At 41.5% G+C, this 16,454-nt stretch overlaps 1 protein-coding gene across 4 annotated transcripts in view; it reads right to left on the reverse strand.

The window, feature by feature from the left end:
- LOC121289139 (syntaxin-binding protein 3-like) overlaps nucleotides 1-12,838 on the reverse strand; it is a 53,490-nt gene extending 40,652 nt beyond the window's left edge. Inside the window, exons 1-3 of one of the 4 annotated variants that reach the window (XM_041208237.1) lie at nucleotides 12,524-12,838; nucleotides 6,259-6,308; nucleotides 2,107-2,188 (exon numbers count right to left, since the gene is read on the reverse strand). In XM_041208237.1, the coding sequence (XP_041064171.1) occupies nucleotides 2,107-2,188; nucleotides 6,259-6,308; nucleotides 12,524-12,566 (175 nt within the window). In that variant the 5' untranslated portion in view covers nucleotides 12,567-12,838. Of the gene's footprint in view, nucleotides 1-2,106; nucleotides 2,189-6,253; nucleotides 6,309-10,919; nucleotides 11,081-12,523 lie in introns of those variants that run through there. The other 3 variants (XM_041208236.1, XM_041208238.1, XM_041208239.1) reach the window with 3 other exon arrangements.
- Nucleotides 12,839-16,454: the final 3,616 nt, after the last annotated feature.

Raw genomic sequence — 16,454 nt, forward strand, 5'->3', positions numbered from 1 at the left:
AGTGCCCTAATGGTCATACCCCAGCAAGCTTCACCACCTTCAGGGGAGTGAGGGAGAAGGCCTGGAACAAATTATTATGCAGCTGCAATATTAGCTGCACATATAAAGTTAAAACAAAAAGGTTCCAAAGAAAATTTTGTGTTTGTATTCTCAGAGGGACAGCGTAAACACAACATAAGCTTGGAACAGTGGAACAATTTATTTCATTCAGATGTTGAATGTAAAATTTAAATACGGGCCAACTCATCATGCAAGCTATAAGATTATTTGAAGGGATAAAATGGACATTCACTGCAAATCTTAAGTGGGTAAAAACATTTAGAGAACAATGTGATTTCCTTCACGTTTGTGATTAAAAGAATTTTAATTTTATTTTTATTTGTAACCACTGACATGAACCACACAACTCCTTGGGAAAAGCAACATTCACAAAACTGGGAGAAAAAGGCAGACGGATATTTATATAGTATCAGAAACATTTCAAAGCAATTTGTATACCATTAATTACTATGACGAGCAGTGCCTTGCTGTGCACAAATGTTGCAGCCATGTTGCTGTTTGTGGGACTTTGCTGCGCAATGAGATAAAAGACTAATTAATCTATTCTCATTGATCTTGATTGAGGAAGGAAGATTGGCCAACAGACTGGAAAAACTTTCTGCTCCTCTTTGAATATTGTCACTACTGAAATAGGTGAATTGTGCTGAAATCCCATCTGAAGGAGAGCATCTCTGACAATGCAGCATATAGCACAAGAGGGCCAACTTGGATTATGTTTTAAAAATGTGATTTATTAAACTCAAACATACATACTTCTAGGATAAAACAGATTATTACATCAACTGCAAGTTGGTCCAAAATATGTCACTTGCAAATAACACAAATCAGAATCACTGGTAGGAGTAAAAACAGCACCAAAATGCTTCAACATGTATTTATGCAGATCTGATTTAGTTAGCAATATAGCATTGTCTTTGCATGGCTACTCTAATTCGCCTTTCACTTATTTCAATCGTTTTAAATTTAGGGCAGTTTTGTAAAGAAAGATTGGTGCTGACAGATTAAGATCTTCCATATGGGTACATGGATCACTGCATAATGCTAGAAAAATAACATCCTTACTTCAGGCACCAGTCTTCCTGATCTACAAAACAGAGTTGATCTACTTTGACAATGGGTCTCAATTATTTTACGTATAAGCTTGCACATTCTATTTAATTTAAATGTTTAAATGTAAATCCTTAACATTGTTTTTAATTAAATATCCTACTGAAAATTCAAGTCATTTCCCCCCTCCCACTGCCATGGTAAAGAAATGCTAATTTTCAAACCATAACTTTGAAGGATTATTAAACTGCTAATTCAGTGCACCCTTTCTCATCATCAGCACAGGAAGAGTGAGAAGTACTTCAGCAGTAAGGACAGTTAGTGGAGCTATGAGAGCAACCAAATATAGAGGGAGAATAGATATTTTAACTTTCACTTCCTACGTAAAATGAGTGAATTGAAGAACTAAACATAGAGGATCAACTAAAAGATTGAAATAAAAACAGAAGCAATACTCAGCAGATATGGCAGCATCTACAGAGAGAGAAAAACAGAGTTAATGTTTCAGGTCTTTGGCCTTTCATCAGAACTGGAAAAAATGAGAGATGTAACCATTTTTAAGCATGTGCAGGGGCAGGAAAAGGTTGGGAGAACAAAGGGAAGAACTGTATTAGGATGGAAGGCAGAAGAGAGTAAATGACAAAAGGGATAATACTGCAAGGCAAAAGGCAATGGTAATGAGACAAGTAAAGAAACAACAGCAAGATCACTGGCAACAGCTGTTAGCCAGAAGAAAGGGTCGGGGGTTATACTGCGAGACTGCTGAGTTCAATGTTGAGTCTGGAAGACTGTAATGTGCCTGAATAGAAATTACAAATTGGGAAAATATAAATAAAACCAGGAACAGAGGAAGGGAAGAAACAAATCTTAAAAGAGCTGTGTCCCTTTTAGGAGTTGTGCAATAGGTGAGTTTACAAAAAAAGAGGCAACTAAAATAAAGAAAATACAAGATTATCCAGTAGTCATAAAATAATAGGTGTTCTTAAAGCAAGTACATACCACTGATCCCTTCAGCCATAAGATTAGACATCTTGCAGCAAGAGGAAAGAAGTTTTGTGGTATAATGGTCCAAAATAAGTATCTGCAGGTGAAAAGTGACATCCTAAATATCTTGCATGTAAAGTTTACTGAACTTTTAGTTGATTAACAGTTGAAATAGCAAGCTAAGCTCTTTGGAAATACTCTGTGATCGCTAACATTTCACGATTAAAAAGTACAATTGCAATGTTAATAATCCCATTTCTGAATTGCTTATAAAATCTGAATCTTTAACATATCACTCATATGAAATAAGGTATAAATGACCAGAACAAAAGCAAAATACTGTAGATGCTGCCAATCTGAAATTGAAAATGCTGGAAATACACAGGTCAAGCAGCATCGGTGGAGAGAGAAATATGCATATTTAGTGAGCAGAACGGTGCAAGATCATGCATGGTCAGCCATCCCACCCCCACCCCCACTCCCACCCCCCAGCAGAAATCACTCCTACGCCCGTGCCTGCCACCGAACTTAAAATCTAGAACAGAACATTCTGGTCAATCTCTCTTTGTCTACCCTGTGAAACCCCTTCATAATCTTGATATCACCTCTGATCCCACCACCCCCATAATACAGGGGGGCAGGTGGGATCCAAAATAAGCAACCCACCTGTCATGTTCAAATGAATAGTCAAGGATTAATTAGGCTTATTATCAAGTCAATTGACCCTGATAATACGCTGCCTACGCCATAAAACATTAGATACAGGGCAGCAGGGTGGGAGCAGGAATCCCAATTTTTTCACCCCAAGTTGTTAGATGACAGGAAGGAAGCAGAGATTCACTCTTTGGAGGCGGCCCTTTGCCAATCACAAATCGCCTTCCGTCCTTCCTATCCACTACCCCCCATGGCCTTAAACCCACCCCCTCCCCACTGCCCCTCTCCCTAACCTACCCAAACCCTCTCAGCCCAAGACCCCATACTTACCTGCTCTGGGGAACCAAGGCCTTAGGGTCCTTTCTTGACCAGCAGTCCTGGTAGCGGCCACTAATGGCTTCCTGGTGCTACTGGGACTCATGGAGCTGCCGGCCAATCAGATTAGCTGGCGGCTCCAGAGGGCGGGACTTCCACCCCAATGAGGGACGAAGTCACACTCAGCCCTCATTAATCAGCCCTGCAGCATTTTGTGGCTGCGGACAGGGCAAAGTGAAGGGGATTGGCTCCATGCTGATGTAGTTTCCGAGTGCCATCCACCCATATTACTCAGCCCTCTGTTTCTCTCCCCTCAGCTGCTGCCTGTTCTGTTGATTATTTCCAGTATTTTCCGTTTCTACACTAAAAATATCAGTGCATTTTGAATGGAGAATAACAGGGGATCTAAAGGAAAAAAGTTTAAGGCCAACAGTGGTAAGAAATGGCCTCATCCGTAGTGTGCCAATCAACAGGTAAGAAACGTCTCACCAAGGTTTCAAGAACATTGTATTAATGGGCCCTTTTCAAACTGAATTATCTACAGTCAGCCTTATTTATCCCCCAATCGATTAAATCAAACATCTCACATTCCATTTACTGACAGATGCTTTTCATTTTAAAATGTCCTGGATAATTCAAAAACCTTGCAATCCAAATCAGAACTAAATTAGCTGAATGCAAACGGCAAATCCCCATTATTCTCTCTGCTCACTAAACTAAATTAACTGTGTTTCAGTCTGATTTCCTGTCCATTAACACATTATTTGATCCCATAATAAGCTCAATGCTCTTCCATGCATCTGGTCCATTTTTGTTATGAACCCTATTACAATCCAGTTAAGGACAGTTAACATTTAAAAAGAAATCCTAACACTTCATTTTAACCAATTGAGCTATGCCACAAGACAATTTTTTTTAAAACAAAAGCAACTTTACTGTATACAGAACAAATTTTAAAACATCAAATATGTGTAAGTCAGCACTATAGCTTTAAAACTACATAGGTTATTCACTGGGGTTTACATCTTACTTCCCCCAAGAATTCTTTTAAGGCACACACAATCCTAAAGTTATTTTTTTCTGTAACGACATAAGTGCTCCAGCTATTCTCAGAGGTAAATCTTCCATTTACCATCTCTTGACTGTGGATGCCTCAGTCCCTTGTTTTGATTACTTTTCAATACTTCCAAGCTAATCTGCTTGCTGCTTTCTTTGGCACAAGACCCTTGTGAAGGACCACTGTAGGTTCTTCCACTTGTTTCAAACCAGACAAACTTCCAGCTTCTGTTCCCTCACGAAACTCAAACTAAGGTTGAGCCCCACCTGCCTTCCACATGATGAACGATGGTGAAGTTAGTTTTTTACTCTGCTTGCTGCACACACCTAACTATTATTTACTTTGACTATTTTCTCTCAGTGAGCTGCAAACTGTACACACCAGTTTCAAGCTGCAACTCTCTCAGCAAACACCCAGGTAAACTGAAACCAGAGAATCTCCCTAAATACCACCCCATCTCCATGACTGTGTAACCTGGCCTGGGATGTCCTCAAACTGACCTTTTGGGTACTTATCCCTCATTTACAATTTATTCTTTGCTCTGAAGAAGTAAACCGGTTTTACCAACTTTCAGGGTTCACAGAATACCTCTGAAATAAATTAGCTCTACCTTCCAAAACAAAAACATCTCTCTGGATTACCCTTGTTTGCAAGGATTGCAGACATCACCTCTCCAGTTCCTTAGCTAAATAAGCCCACCTGCTGTTTTATAGCTGTTAACCTCTTAAGTCAGCATGGCCCCAACGTTGCTTTAATTGCATTTATCCTATTTCTATAGTTAATTCTTTAATTCCCAAAACTAAAAGCTATACTCTAAAACACACCAGCCACAAACTAGATATTCACACCAACCCTGAGAACTGTAGCGAGTTTAGGGAAAATAATCCAGATCTGTCACCTAATACATTTTCCATAACTTTTAGCAACATCTTTCAATGTTTACGTGCAACAAGCAACATCCAAGCCTAACATTAGTCATCTCACTAACAATGTTAAATTTATGGACAGTCAAAATAGCCAAGGATCAAGACAGTTCAGCACAAAAGGTACTTTCACTGAACTGCTAGAAGAAGTGTTAGAAACTATTCAGATTTGATAAGAAGCATTAGAGACATTTCAATTTGATTGCAGTTCAAGCTGCTTATCTAGGTTTAAGCAGTTACCCAGTAAAACCTTGGAATTTCATCGTACCTTTCATTTTGAAATCCCAAAGTTGTTCATACAATGATTTACTTTTTAAAGGGCAATAATTGTTGTTAGTCAGGTAACTAGGCCATGGTACAATCAAATTATAAAGTTTAAACTACTGCAGGCTATATGCAGCCACAATCTATTAGATTTGTTAATCTGCCAACAACTATTTGCTAGCATTTTGGTGTGTGGGTCTACTTGTTTAAAAAAAAGTATGCTGAATTTAAGTTCTTTTCCATTTCATCATGCAATATTTTCATTTGGTATAAAATTAATCCAGATATTTGCAATCTGTAACAAACTTGAGCAGTCCAAATATATTTGGATAAACCAAGATTGATTGTGTACACTATTGAGGTTGATTAAATCGGTGATGATTCCTACAGTTTCACAGATGATTAATTCCTCCTTCAATATCACATTGGATAAGGGTATCAACAGAGTCTTTCGATGTGCTGTTGGCACACATAGTGGATGGTAAAAGTGTACTGCAGATGTCTCAGTTAATTCAAAATATATAATGTCTTGCATTCATTACTTTTTTTTTTAAACTGTACAAGGTTTCCTGCAAGAACAAAGTTTCCAAACTTTTGTTTTATCTTTGTCTTAACTTGTTTTAACTACACATCTTCCACCTCCAAAAAGGGAGAAACAGGCAACCTGTTCTCCACTGCTGCTCTCAACTAGTCATCTGAGCTGTATACAAGGCGGTCTACTGGAAATAATTTTCCCTTCCTCATTCAGAACAACAGATACTTTAGATGCAGCAGAGCGAGTAAATGGAATCCAAATTCCATCAGTCAGCCATGGTGCATGGCTGGCAATCCAGAATCAGCAGATATCAATTGTTTAAGTCCTCAATGACTGTTTCTATAAAAAGTGCTAAATTATTCAAATATTTTAAGACATTAAATCAATTATAATATTTAGTAATCAAGTACTTGCCAGACCTTCCATTCTCCTTCTTTCTTACAGTCATCTATCACAAGTTTCTTGATCTCTATAAAGAAAAAAAAATGCAGCTGAAACTTTCTTCATCAAATAGAAACTTAATTCACTAGCCGATGATAGACGGTCCTCTGGTGCATTTTCAATACCATCTCATTTGAGCACAGATTTATAAAATAATATTTTCTGGAAACATAGCCTGGTCTTCATCTCTATAAGATCATTTTAACCCAAGTCTATCAGTTGCCATCGAATACCTGCAATGCTCAATATATGGCTAATCACACCTGGATGGACTAGTTCCCATGCGGTTCAAAAGGTTATTTTGGATAACTTCATTAATCTGGCCTTATGATCATATTGATTACCTAGTGAAAAATTTTAGGTCTACAAAAATGCAAAAAAATTCTCAATTTATCATAATGTTTGCCTAATTTATCTTTAGTGCAGAAGAGCTTCTGCTGTCTCAAGGGGCTAAAATCCCAACCGTTGAAAATAATAACTTGAGTTTAAACAATGTGGGTGTTAAACAGGAGGGAACTCAGTGTAACAGATAACATGAGAACCATTTATGAGGAAGTTAGAGCTAGTAACAAAGTGATATGTAATATTCTACATTTACCTTATGCAAACATGAGGTGACAGTTAGCACTCCACCCTTATATACAACTGATAAGTTTGGTTATAAGACAGTAGAAATTTCATAATTCTTAATTACAATTAATCATGGAAATAAGATTCAACATCATATTTTAAATCATAACATAATTGCCATGAATCCCAGTATTTAGAGTGGCCATACTAGGCTCTGAATTGTCTTTTAACATCTATTCTGCATTTTCTCCTTTCTGAAATATGTAGAGTTGCTGAGTTAAAATTTCTCAATAATATAAAGACTTCCTATGAACTATATCAAATTTATATTACGGCAGCCTAATTTATTTAAAATAAACTCCATTTAGAGGTTTCTCAATCTGACAGACACTGCACATGGAGTTGGATTGAGAAAAGTAATTTCTAATCACTACTGTATGACCATAAATCACCACTTTATTTCGCTGATGTAATTCACAAACACACACCAGCTCCAAGTAAAAAACTCCACAACAGACTGAAAAACGTTCAAAACACAATGACTGTTTTAAGAGCCACCCACAGTCTCCCTGAAAAGGCCACATCACCTCAATTTTTAATTTGTCCTGTTTCTGATTTGAAAAATTTCGAACGATGCTTTTTGTGTAAGAAAACAGCACATTTTCTTACCTGCATAATTTATTTCACTGGTGAGACACAGATGTTTTAACAGGTATATGATTAATTGTTTGACCTGTGCACTACCATATTACAGGAAGGATTTGGTCACTCTAGAAAGGGTACAGTGGGGATTTATGAACATGTTGCCAAGACAAAAAAATTTTAAGATTGAAAAGGCTGGGGCTGTTTTCTTTGGAGCAGAGAGGACAGAGAGGTTTAATTGAAGTGTGTAAAATGGAGGGGCCTAGATTTAACAGAAAGGAAGGACCTATCTTAGCAGAGGTCAATAGCCAGGGAGCATAGAGTTAAAAGTAATTGACAAAATAATTAGAGGGGCGTTTATATGATTTATTTTTCACCGGGAGGGTAATGAGGATCTGGAACCCACTGCCTGAGAGGGTGACAGAAGCAGAAACCCTCATCGCGTTCAAAAAGTACTTTGATATGCACTTGAAGGGCTGAGTGGCCTATTCCTGTTCCTATGTCCTGCTTTACAATATCCAGTAAAGCTGTTCATAGAGTCATTATGGCACAGAAGGAGACCATTCAACCCACCAAGCCCATGGTGGAAAATGGTCGTTAACCTTATATCTTTTGGAAAAAAGTTTGGAGAATTAGAAGCGATAAGTGTAGACCCAGATTATATGACTAGGGTTTTTTAAAATTATGAAGATCAGTTTTTATGAGATATTCAAAGTGTATATTGATAGCAAGTCTGGAAAGCATGTCTACATAATAGATTGGCAAAACATCACACTGAGTGTCAAGAAGTGTTTTTTTCTCAGGGCGTTGTTATCCCATGGAATAGAAAGTATTAACTACAGTGTGTTTCAATCTTATAGACAAATGGACTTGATAAGCCCATGAGGAAGGCCAACATTATTTTATGAGGAAAGGGTGGAGAGGTTGGGCCTATATCCATTGGAGTTTAGAAGAATGAGAGGTGACCTTATTGAAACATACAAGACCCTGAGAGGGCTTGACAGGGTAGATGCTGAGAGATGTTTCCCCTTGTGAGAGAGGCTAGAACTAGGATTACAGTTTAAAAATAAGGGGTCTCCCATTTAAAACAGAGACTAGGGCATTTTTTTTTCAGAGGATAGTTAGTCTGTGAAATTCTCTTCTCCAGAGAGCAGTGGAGGCAGGGTCATTGAATATTTTTAAGGCTAAATTGGACAGATTCTTGATTGACAAGAGAGTCAAAGGTTATTGAGGGGTAGTCAGGAAGGTAGAGTTGAGGGCTACAATCAGATCAGCCATGATCTTGACAAATGCCGGAGCATGCCTGAGGGGCCGAATGGCCTACTCTTGCTCCTAATTCGTATATTTGTATTAGGGCATGTCAGGGTGTGAGGCTAGGTTAGCTTCAGCCAGACATGCATTTTCTGGAATGTGCTCAACTGTCTTGTGGAACCGTGGAGCCATTTGTCAGGCCTTTACTGAACCAGACCACGCACTGGGGCTAGTGTAACCAGCGTTTGAAGGCATTGCACGTGATTGCTGACTGATGTCTGGCAGTTCCTTCTTTCAGTGCATTTCAAAAGGAGATCAGCTGTTATCCCCAGAGTGCAATTTTCAATTATTATCATTCCATTTTTCCAAAACCTGTGCTCAACTGCATTACATATGACTTCACATTCTACACAACAAAGCCAAATCTTCTTTTGGTATTTTTAAAAATGTTAACTTAATTTTATCTTTGTTTATAAAATGCCACAATTCCTTGTTAATTAATCAACTGGACACACTTAAAAGGAAAAGTGACACATGATATAGTACATGATATAGATTAGTTACATTTTCTGATCTAAATTTGTAGCATCTATTATTATACCGATACCACAACCTTTTAATATCATTTATACAACTGATTTGAGTCTCTACAGATAAATTATATATTGCATCTCTTAAGACAGAATCAAGTGGTCAGAATTGAGTTACTGTTGAAGTCACTTTAAGAGCTCACTGTACACAGATGCATTTAGCTTCCAATATTAGTAGAAATATTTATGTAACAAAGCTGTACTGAACAGAGCAATAGATGTTACATGGTACAATTGATCAAAATCATTTAAGAAATACTCAGATGTTAAATACAATATTGCATTACACAAACATTATTGCAATAACTTGTGAACAATATATATCTAACATTTAAAGTGCCTGCAAAGATGGAAACAATGCCTCGTAAAAATGTTCAATATGCATCCTAGCATTTTAACACTGGAGCCATACAGGATCTTTCTAGATTAATCCACACGACGTTAAGAAGTGGTTGACTGCATTAGATACAGTGAAGGCTATGGATCCTGACAATATGCTGGCTACAGTGCTACAATCTGCCCGCCAGAACTAGATATTCCCTGGCCAAGCTCTGAGTTCAGTTGCAACACTGGCATCAACCTGACAATGTGGAAGATTGCCCAGGTGTGTCCTGTCCGCAAAAATCAGGATAAATATAATGTGATTACTATTCACAGTGTCTTCCCAATTATTAACAGAATAATGGAAGATCACAGCCATGAAATAACACCTATTCATCAATAACCTGCTCCCCAATGCTCAGTTCATATTCTGTCAGAACCAGTTGGTTCTAGACATCATCATAACTCCATCCAGTCACAAACGCAAGAGCTGAATTCCAGAAGAAAGATGCTGCCCTTAACATCAAAGCAGCTTTTGACTCAGTATGGCACCAAGCAGCCCTGGCAACATTGAAGTCAATACCGATTGGAGTCACTGCTGACTCAAAGGAAGATGGTATATAGAGGTTGTTAGAGGACGATCAGTACAGGCCCATGGGATCACTGCAAGAGTTCATCAAGACAGCCCTGTTACCTCAACCACCTTTGGCTGCTTCACAAATAACTTGCCCTCCATTTATAAGGTCAATGTGAGGCTGCTCACTGATGATTCTACAGTGCTCAGTTCCACCACTACTTCAGTAATGCAACTATGTCAGATTTGAATAACATCCCTAAGACACATATCTATCATGCAACTCAAGTGCAAAGTAATGACCATCTGCCACAATATCCCTTTGATCTTCAGGAGCATCACCATTGACAAATCTCTCACATCAACATCCTCAAGGTCACCACCACCAGAAACTTAACTGAAGCAGGCATGTCATGGCTATAACAGCAGGATGCTCTGCAGTAGGTTTCTCCGAGTCTGACCACTCAAATTCTCTCCAGCATATGCAATACTCAAGTCAGGATTGTGACTGTAAATTGAACACTTGTCTGGATGGTGCAACAGCATCAATACACAAGGAGCTCCAACCTATCCGGAACACAACAGTCCACTTCACTGACATCCCACCATTGAATTCAATGTACATACCCCACAGCCACTAGTACATTAGCTACATTTGTACTATAAAACAGGATGCACCGCAGCAACTCACCAGATTATTTTACGAACAGCTCCCAGTCCTGCAACCTGACCAAGAGGAGCAAAATCATGGGAATACCAACACCTTTGAATAGTATTCCAAGTTACATGCCCTGATTTGAGCATACACCTCTGCGCCTTTGTCATTGGTCATAACCTAATACTGTTGTGGGACTACATTCACCACAAGGACTGCTCAAAGATCTATCTTCCCCCGGGGAATTAAATATGGGCAATAAACAAGGCTTTTGCCAGCACTGTATGCATCCTGAGAGTTTTTTTTTCAGTGAACTAGGCCCATGAGAAATATAGATGACTGATTTTATTTTTGTTTCCTAAAACAGTAAGAAAAAGGAAGTCATATGACCCCTCAAGCCTGTTTCACCATCCAGTAAGACCAAGGCCAACCTTTGACCTCAACTCCACTTTTCCCATCCAGTCCTTCAATTTTCTCAGAGTCCATAACTCTATCAATTTAGCTTTGAAAATGCTCAATGACAGAACATCCACAGCCTTATAGGGTGGAAAATTCCAAAGATTCACAACCTCCAGGTGAAGAAATTTCTCAGCACAGTCCTAAATGGCCAACCCGTTGTTTTACCTTATGTTCTGGATTTCATAGCCAGGCGAAACAACCTCTCATTATTTCTTTCCCTGTCAATTTTCTCCCTTGATCTAATCCTCTGAGAGCATAATTTCACTGTTACCAAGTGCCCTCCAGAACCTCACCCAGACTAATTACAGTGTAGGGAAAAGGTCTAGACAGTGCGTGTCTTCATGTTATTCAACATGGGGGCATCACAAGCAAGTCTGGTGCTGGCTGGGCCTAACTCTCTGTCACTTCCACTAAAGTTGCAAAAGCAGAAACCCAGCCCCAAAATGCCCAGTCCCTAACTCAGGGGCCAGTCCCACCAGCATTTCGGCACAGGCCCACAGCACCGGGGTTGAGCCTTGACACACACAAAAAAAAAACTTTCGAATGAGTTTGGAAAAGTGAGGAACAGAGTTTTTTTTTCCAGCTTTGGGGGCTGTGCCTAACATACCCACAGGCTCAGCGCAGGAGGGCAGAGCTGTCAACTCAAGCGAAGCTCAGCAACACCCCCAGCTTTACTTAGCTTCTTTCAACAAGTCAATTTCCCAACTTGTGTTTTGGGGGGCGGATAGGGTTTTTCCCACACATACGACACGGTGCCTAAACAAACACAAAAAGTGATGATTGTAGCGGAAGGCTGTGCAGAAACTTCTTTAATGTGTTGGCCCTTATCCCCCCCCCCCCACCTCTTAAAGTGACCTTTCTGTATCCTGAGTCAGGGGAAAACTTGTTTTCAAATCCCCATTGCAGCCTCGGACCGGCCGACAGGGAGTGACCGAGAACCCGGCGCTCAGACCGGGACTGCCTCCGACAAGCAGTTACCCTCCCGATCGGCCACTTCCGCGTTAGTCAGCGGGTGAAAGGGTGAAAGGAGTTGGGGGGGGGGGGGGGAAGAGAGAGAGATGGGGAGTCATAGCCCTGGCTCCAGCCCCCAGGTTGGGGGGGGGGGGATCCGCAGCCGCTTCCCCCCACAACCCCCCCCCCCCCCAACCCCAACCCCGTCCCCTTTCCGCTCTGTAACTTACTCTGCCAGACTACTCTCTTCAGGCTGTGCTCCGCAGTTGCCATCTTTCCTCTCCCGGGCGATCCCTCCAATGACGCGGATCTCGGAGCGAATCGCAAAGTTCAACCAGCCTTTGGGGAATAGCAGTCAGTACAGGCAGGCAAATTCCAAACCAGGAACTTTATAGACACTTGGAGCGACTGGCAACAGGCAAATTCCAAGCCAGGAACTTTATAGACACTTGGACCGACTGGCAACAGGCAAATTCCAAACTCAGGACTTTGCCTCTGAACCCAATACAAAGAGGCAAACTCCAGTCCAGCACCTTTGCAGACAATGAAGCCAGTGCAAACCAGAAACCTTCAGGGAGTCACACTGAATCCACAGACACTGCAACAAATCAGAAACCTGCAGGGAGTCACACTGAATCCACAGACACTGCAACAAATCAGAAACCTGCAGGGAGTCACACTGAATCCACAGACACTGCAACAAATCAGAAACCTTCAGGGAGTCACACTGAATCCACAGACACTGCAACAAACCAGAAACCTTCGGGGTCACTGAACTAAATAATTTTGAAGAACAGAGAAAATAAAAGGAAAATGGGATTTCAGTGTTATCCTCAGCTGAAGACCAGAATATTTTATTTTGCAATTCCCATGCCAAATATTCTGCAGATCCTTTAAGCACACTCTAGTTTAATTTCTGCGAGAAATGTACCTGAAATATTACTTCCCGACTTAGCCCTTTAAGAAATTTTTACCACCATTCAAACCAAAGAAAAGTTACGACACACAAAGAGGCCATTCAGCCCATCATATCTGCACCAGCCAAAGAAAAAATAAAAAAAACTAGCTGCCATTTCTAATCCCACTTTCCAGCACCTGGTCCATAGCCTTCCAGGTCGCACCACTTTAGATGCAGATCCAGGTACCTTTTAAATGAGTTGCGGGTTTCTGCCTCCACCAACAAACCAGGCAGTGAATTCCAGACGCCCACCAACCTCTGGGTGAAAAAGTTTTTCCTCATGTCCCCTCTAATCCTTCTACCAATCACCTTAAATCTGTGCCCCCTGGTAATTGAGCTCTCCAGGAGGGGAGACAGGGCATCCTTATCAACTCCATCTAGGCCCCTCACAATCTTGTGCACCTCAATCAGGTCACCCCTCAGCTTCCCCAGTTCCAAGCAAAACAACCCCAGCCTATCCAATCTTTCCTCATAGCTGTGATTTTCAAGCCCTGGCGACATGCTTGTAAATCTCCTCTGTACTCGTTCCAGAGCTAATATATTCTTCCTATAATGTGGCGACCTGAACTATACACACAATTCCAGCTGTGGCCTAACCAGCATTTTATATAATTCCATCATTACATCCCTGCTTTTGTATCCTATATCTCTTCCAATAAAGGAAAGCATTCCACATGCTTTCTTTACCACCTTGTCCACCTGTCCTGCCACCTACAGGGGCCTGTGGACATGCACTCCAAGGTCTCTCACTTCCTCTAACCCTCCCAATATCCTCCTGTTCACTGTGTATTCCCTAGCTTTACCCTTGGACTTTATTTTCTGCGCTTTTTTTCCCCCATTTTCTTTCCTTCCTGAAGAAGGGTTCCAGTTCCATGAGCATCAGGAGCTCTCTGCTAACTTTGCCCAAGTTGTAATTTTTCATATGTAAGTCTGGACAATGAGTGCTGGTAAATTATTTAGTACAGAGGGGAAGTGATGGCATAGTGGTGTTATCACTGGACCAGAAGCCCAGGGTAAAAACAAAAATACCTGGAAAAACTCAGCAGGTCTGGCAGCATCTGCAGAGAGGAACACAGTTAACGTTTCGAGTCCGAATGACCTTTCAATAGAACTAAGTAAAAGTAGAAGAGAGGTGAAATATAAGCTGGTTTAAGGTTGGTGGGGGTGGGGGGGCCAGTGGTGGGACAAGTAGAGCTGGATAGAGGGCCAGTGATAGGTGGAGATAACCAAAAGATGTCACAGACAAAAGGACAAAGAGGTGTTAAAGGTGGTGATATTATCTACGGGATGTGCTAATTAAGGGTAGAAAGCAGGGCGAGCAAGGTACAGATAGGGCTGTGAATATAATTTCAGTTGAAATCAGCCTAGTAAGGGTGGGGTGGGGTGAAGGAATCGAAAAAGGCTAAAAGGTAGAGATAAAACAATGGATGGAAATACATTTAAGAATAATGGAAATAGGTGGGATAGGAAAAATCTATATAAATTATTGGGAAAAAAAGCAGTGGGGGGAATCAGAAAGGGGGTGGGGATAGAGGAAAGAGTTCATGATCTAAAATTGTTGAACCTAATATTCAGACTGGAAGGCTGTAAAGTGCCTAGTCGGAAGATGAGGTGCTGTTCCTCCAGTTTGCGTTGGGCTTCACTGGAACAATGCAGCAGGCCAAGGACAGACATGTGGGCATGAGAGCAGGGTGGAGTGTTAAAATGGCAAGCGACAGAGAGCTCTGGGTAATGCTTGCGGACAGACCGAAGGTGTTCTGCAAAGCAGTCACCCAGTCTGTGTTTGGTCTCTCCAATGTAGAAGAAACCGCATTGGGAGCAATGAATGAAGTAGACTAAATTGAGGGAAGTGCAATTGAAACGCTGCTTCACTTGAAAGGAGTGTTTGGGCCCTTGGACGGTGAGGAGAGCGGAAGTGAAGGGGCAGGTGTTGCACCTTCTGCATTTGCATGGGAAGGTGCCGTGGGAGGGGTTTGAGATGTAGGGGGTGATGGAGGAGTGGACCAGGGTGTCCTGGAGGGAACGATCACTGCTGAATGCCCCCGAGGGGATGAAGGGAAGATGTGTTTGGTGGTGGCATCATGCTGGAGTTGGCAGAAATGGCGGAGGATGATCCTTTGAATGCGGAGGCTGGTGGGGTAATAAGTGAGGACAAGGGGCACCCTATCATGTTTCTGGGAGGGAGAGGAATGTTTGAGGGAGGATGCACGGGAGATGGGCTGGACACGGTTGAGGGCCCTGTCAACCACCGTGGGTGGAAAACCTTGGTTAAGGAAGAAGGAAGACATGTCAGAGGAACTGTTTTTGAAAGTGGCATCATCAGAACATTTGCAAGAGAGGTGAAGGAACTGAGAGAATGGGATGGAGTCCTTACAGGAAGTGGGGTGTGAGGAGCTGTAATCGAGGTAGCTGTGGGAGTCGGTGGGCTTGTAATGAATAATGGTGGAGAGTCTATCACCAGAAATTGAGACAGAGAGGTCAAGGAAGGGAAGGGAAGTGTCAGAGATGGACTATGTGAAAATGATGGAGGGGTGGAAATTGGAAGCAAAATTAATAAATTTTTCCAGGTCCAGACGAGAGCATGAAGCAGCACCAAAGTAATCATCGATTTACCGGAGAAAGAGTTGTGGGAGGGGGCCGGAGTAGGACTGGAACAAGGAATGTTCCACATACTCCATAAAGAGACAGGCATAGCTGGGGCCCATGCGGGTACCCATAGCCACACCTTTTATTTGGAGGATGTGAGAGGAGTTTAAGGAGAAATTGTTCAGTGTGAGAACAAGTTCAGCCAGATGGAGGAGAGTGGTGTTGGATGGGAATTGTTCAGGCCTCTTTTTGAGGAAGAAGTGGAGAGCCATCAGACCATCCCAGTGGGGGATGGAGGTGTAGAGGGATTGGATGTCCATGGTGAAGAGGAGGCGGTTTGGGCCAGGGAACTGGAAATTGTTGATGTGATGTAGGGTGTCAGAAGAATCACGGATGTAGGCGGGAAGGGACTGGACAAGGGGAGAGAGAATGGAGTCAAGATAGCAAGAAATGAGTTCCGTGGGGCAGGAACAGCCTGACACAATCGGTCTGCCAGGACAGTCCTGTTTGTGGATTTTGGGTAGGAGATAGAAGCGGGCCGTCCGAGGTAGGGAGACTGTCAGGTTGGAAGCTGTGGAAGGAAGATCTCCAGAGGAGATGAGGTCAGTGACAGTCCT

This window comes from Carcharodon carcharias, chromosome 16, assembly GCF_017639515.1.
Source record: "Carcharodon carcharias isolate sCarCar2 chromosome 16, sCarCar2.pri, whole genome shotgun sequence".
Lineage (NCBI taxonomy): Eukaryota > Metazoa > Chordata > Chondrichthyes > Lamniformes > Lamnidae > Carcharodon > Carcharodon carcharias.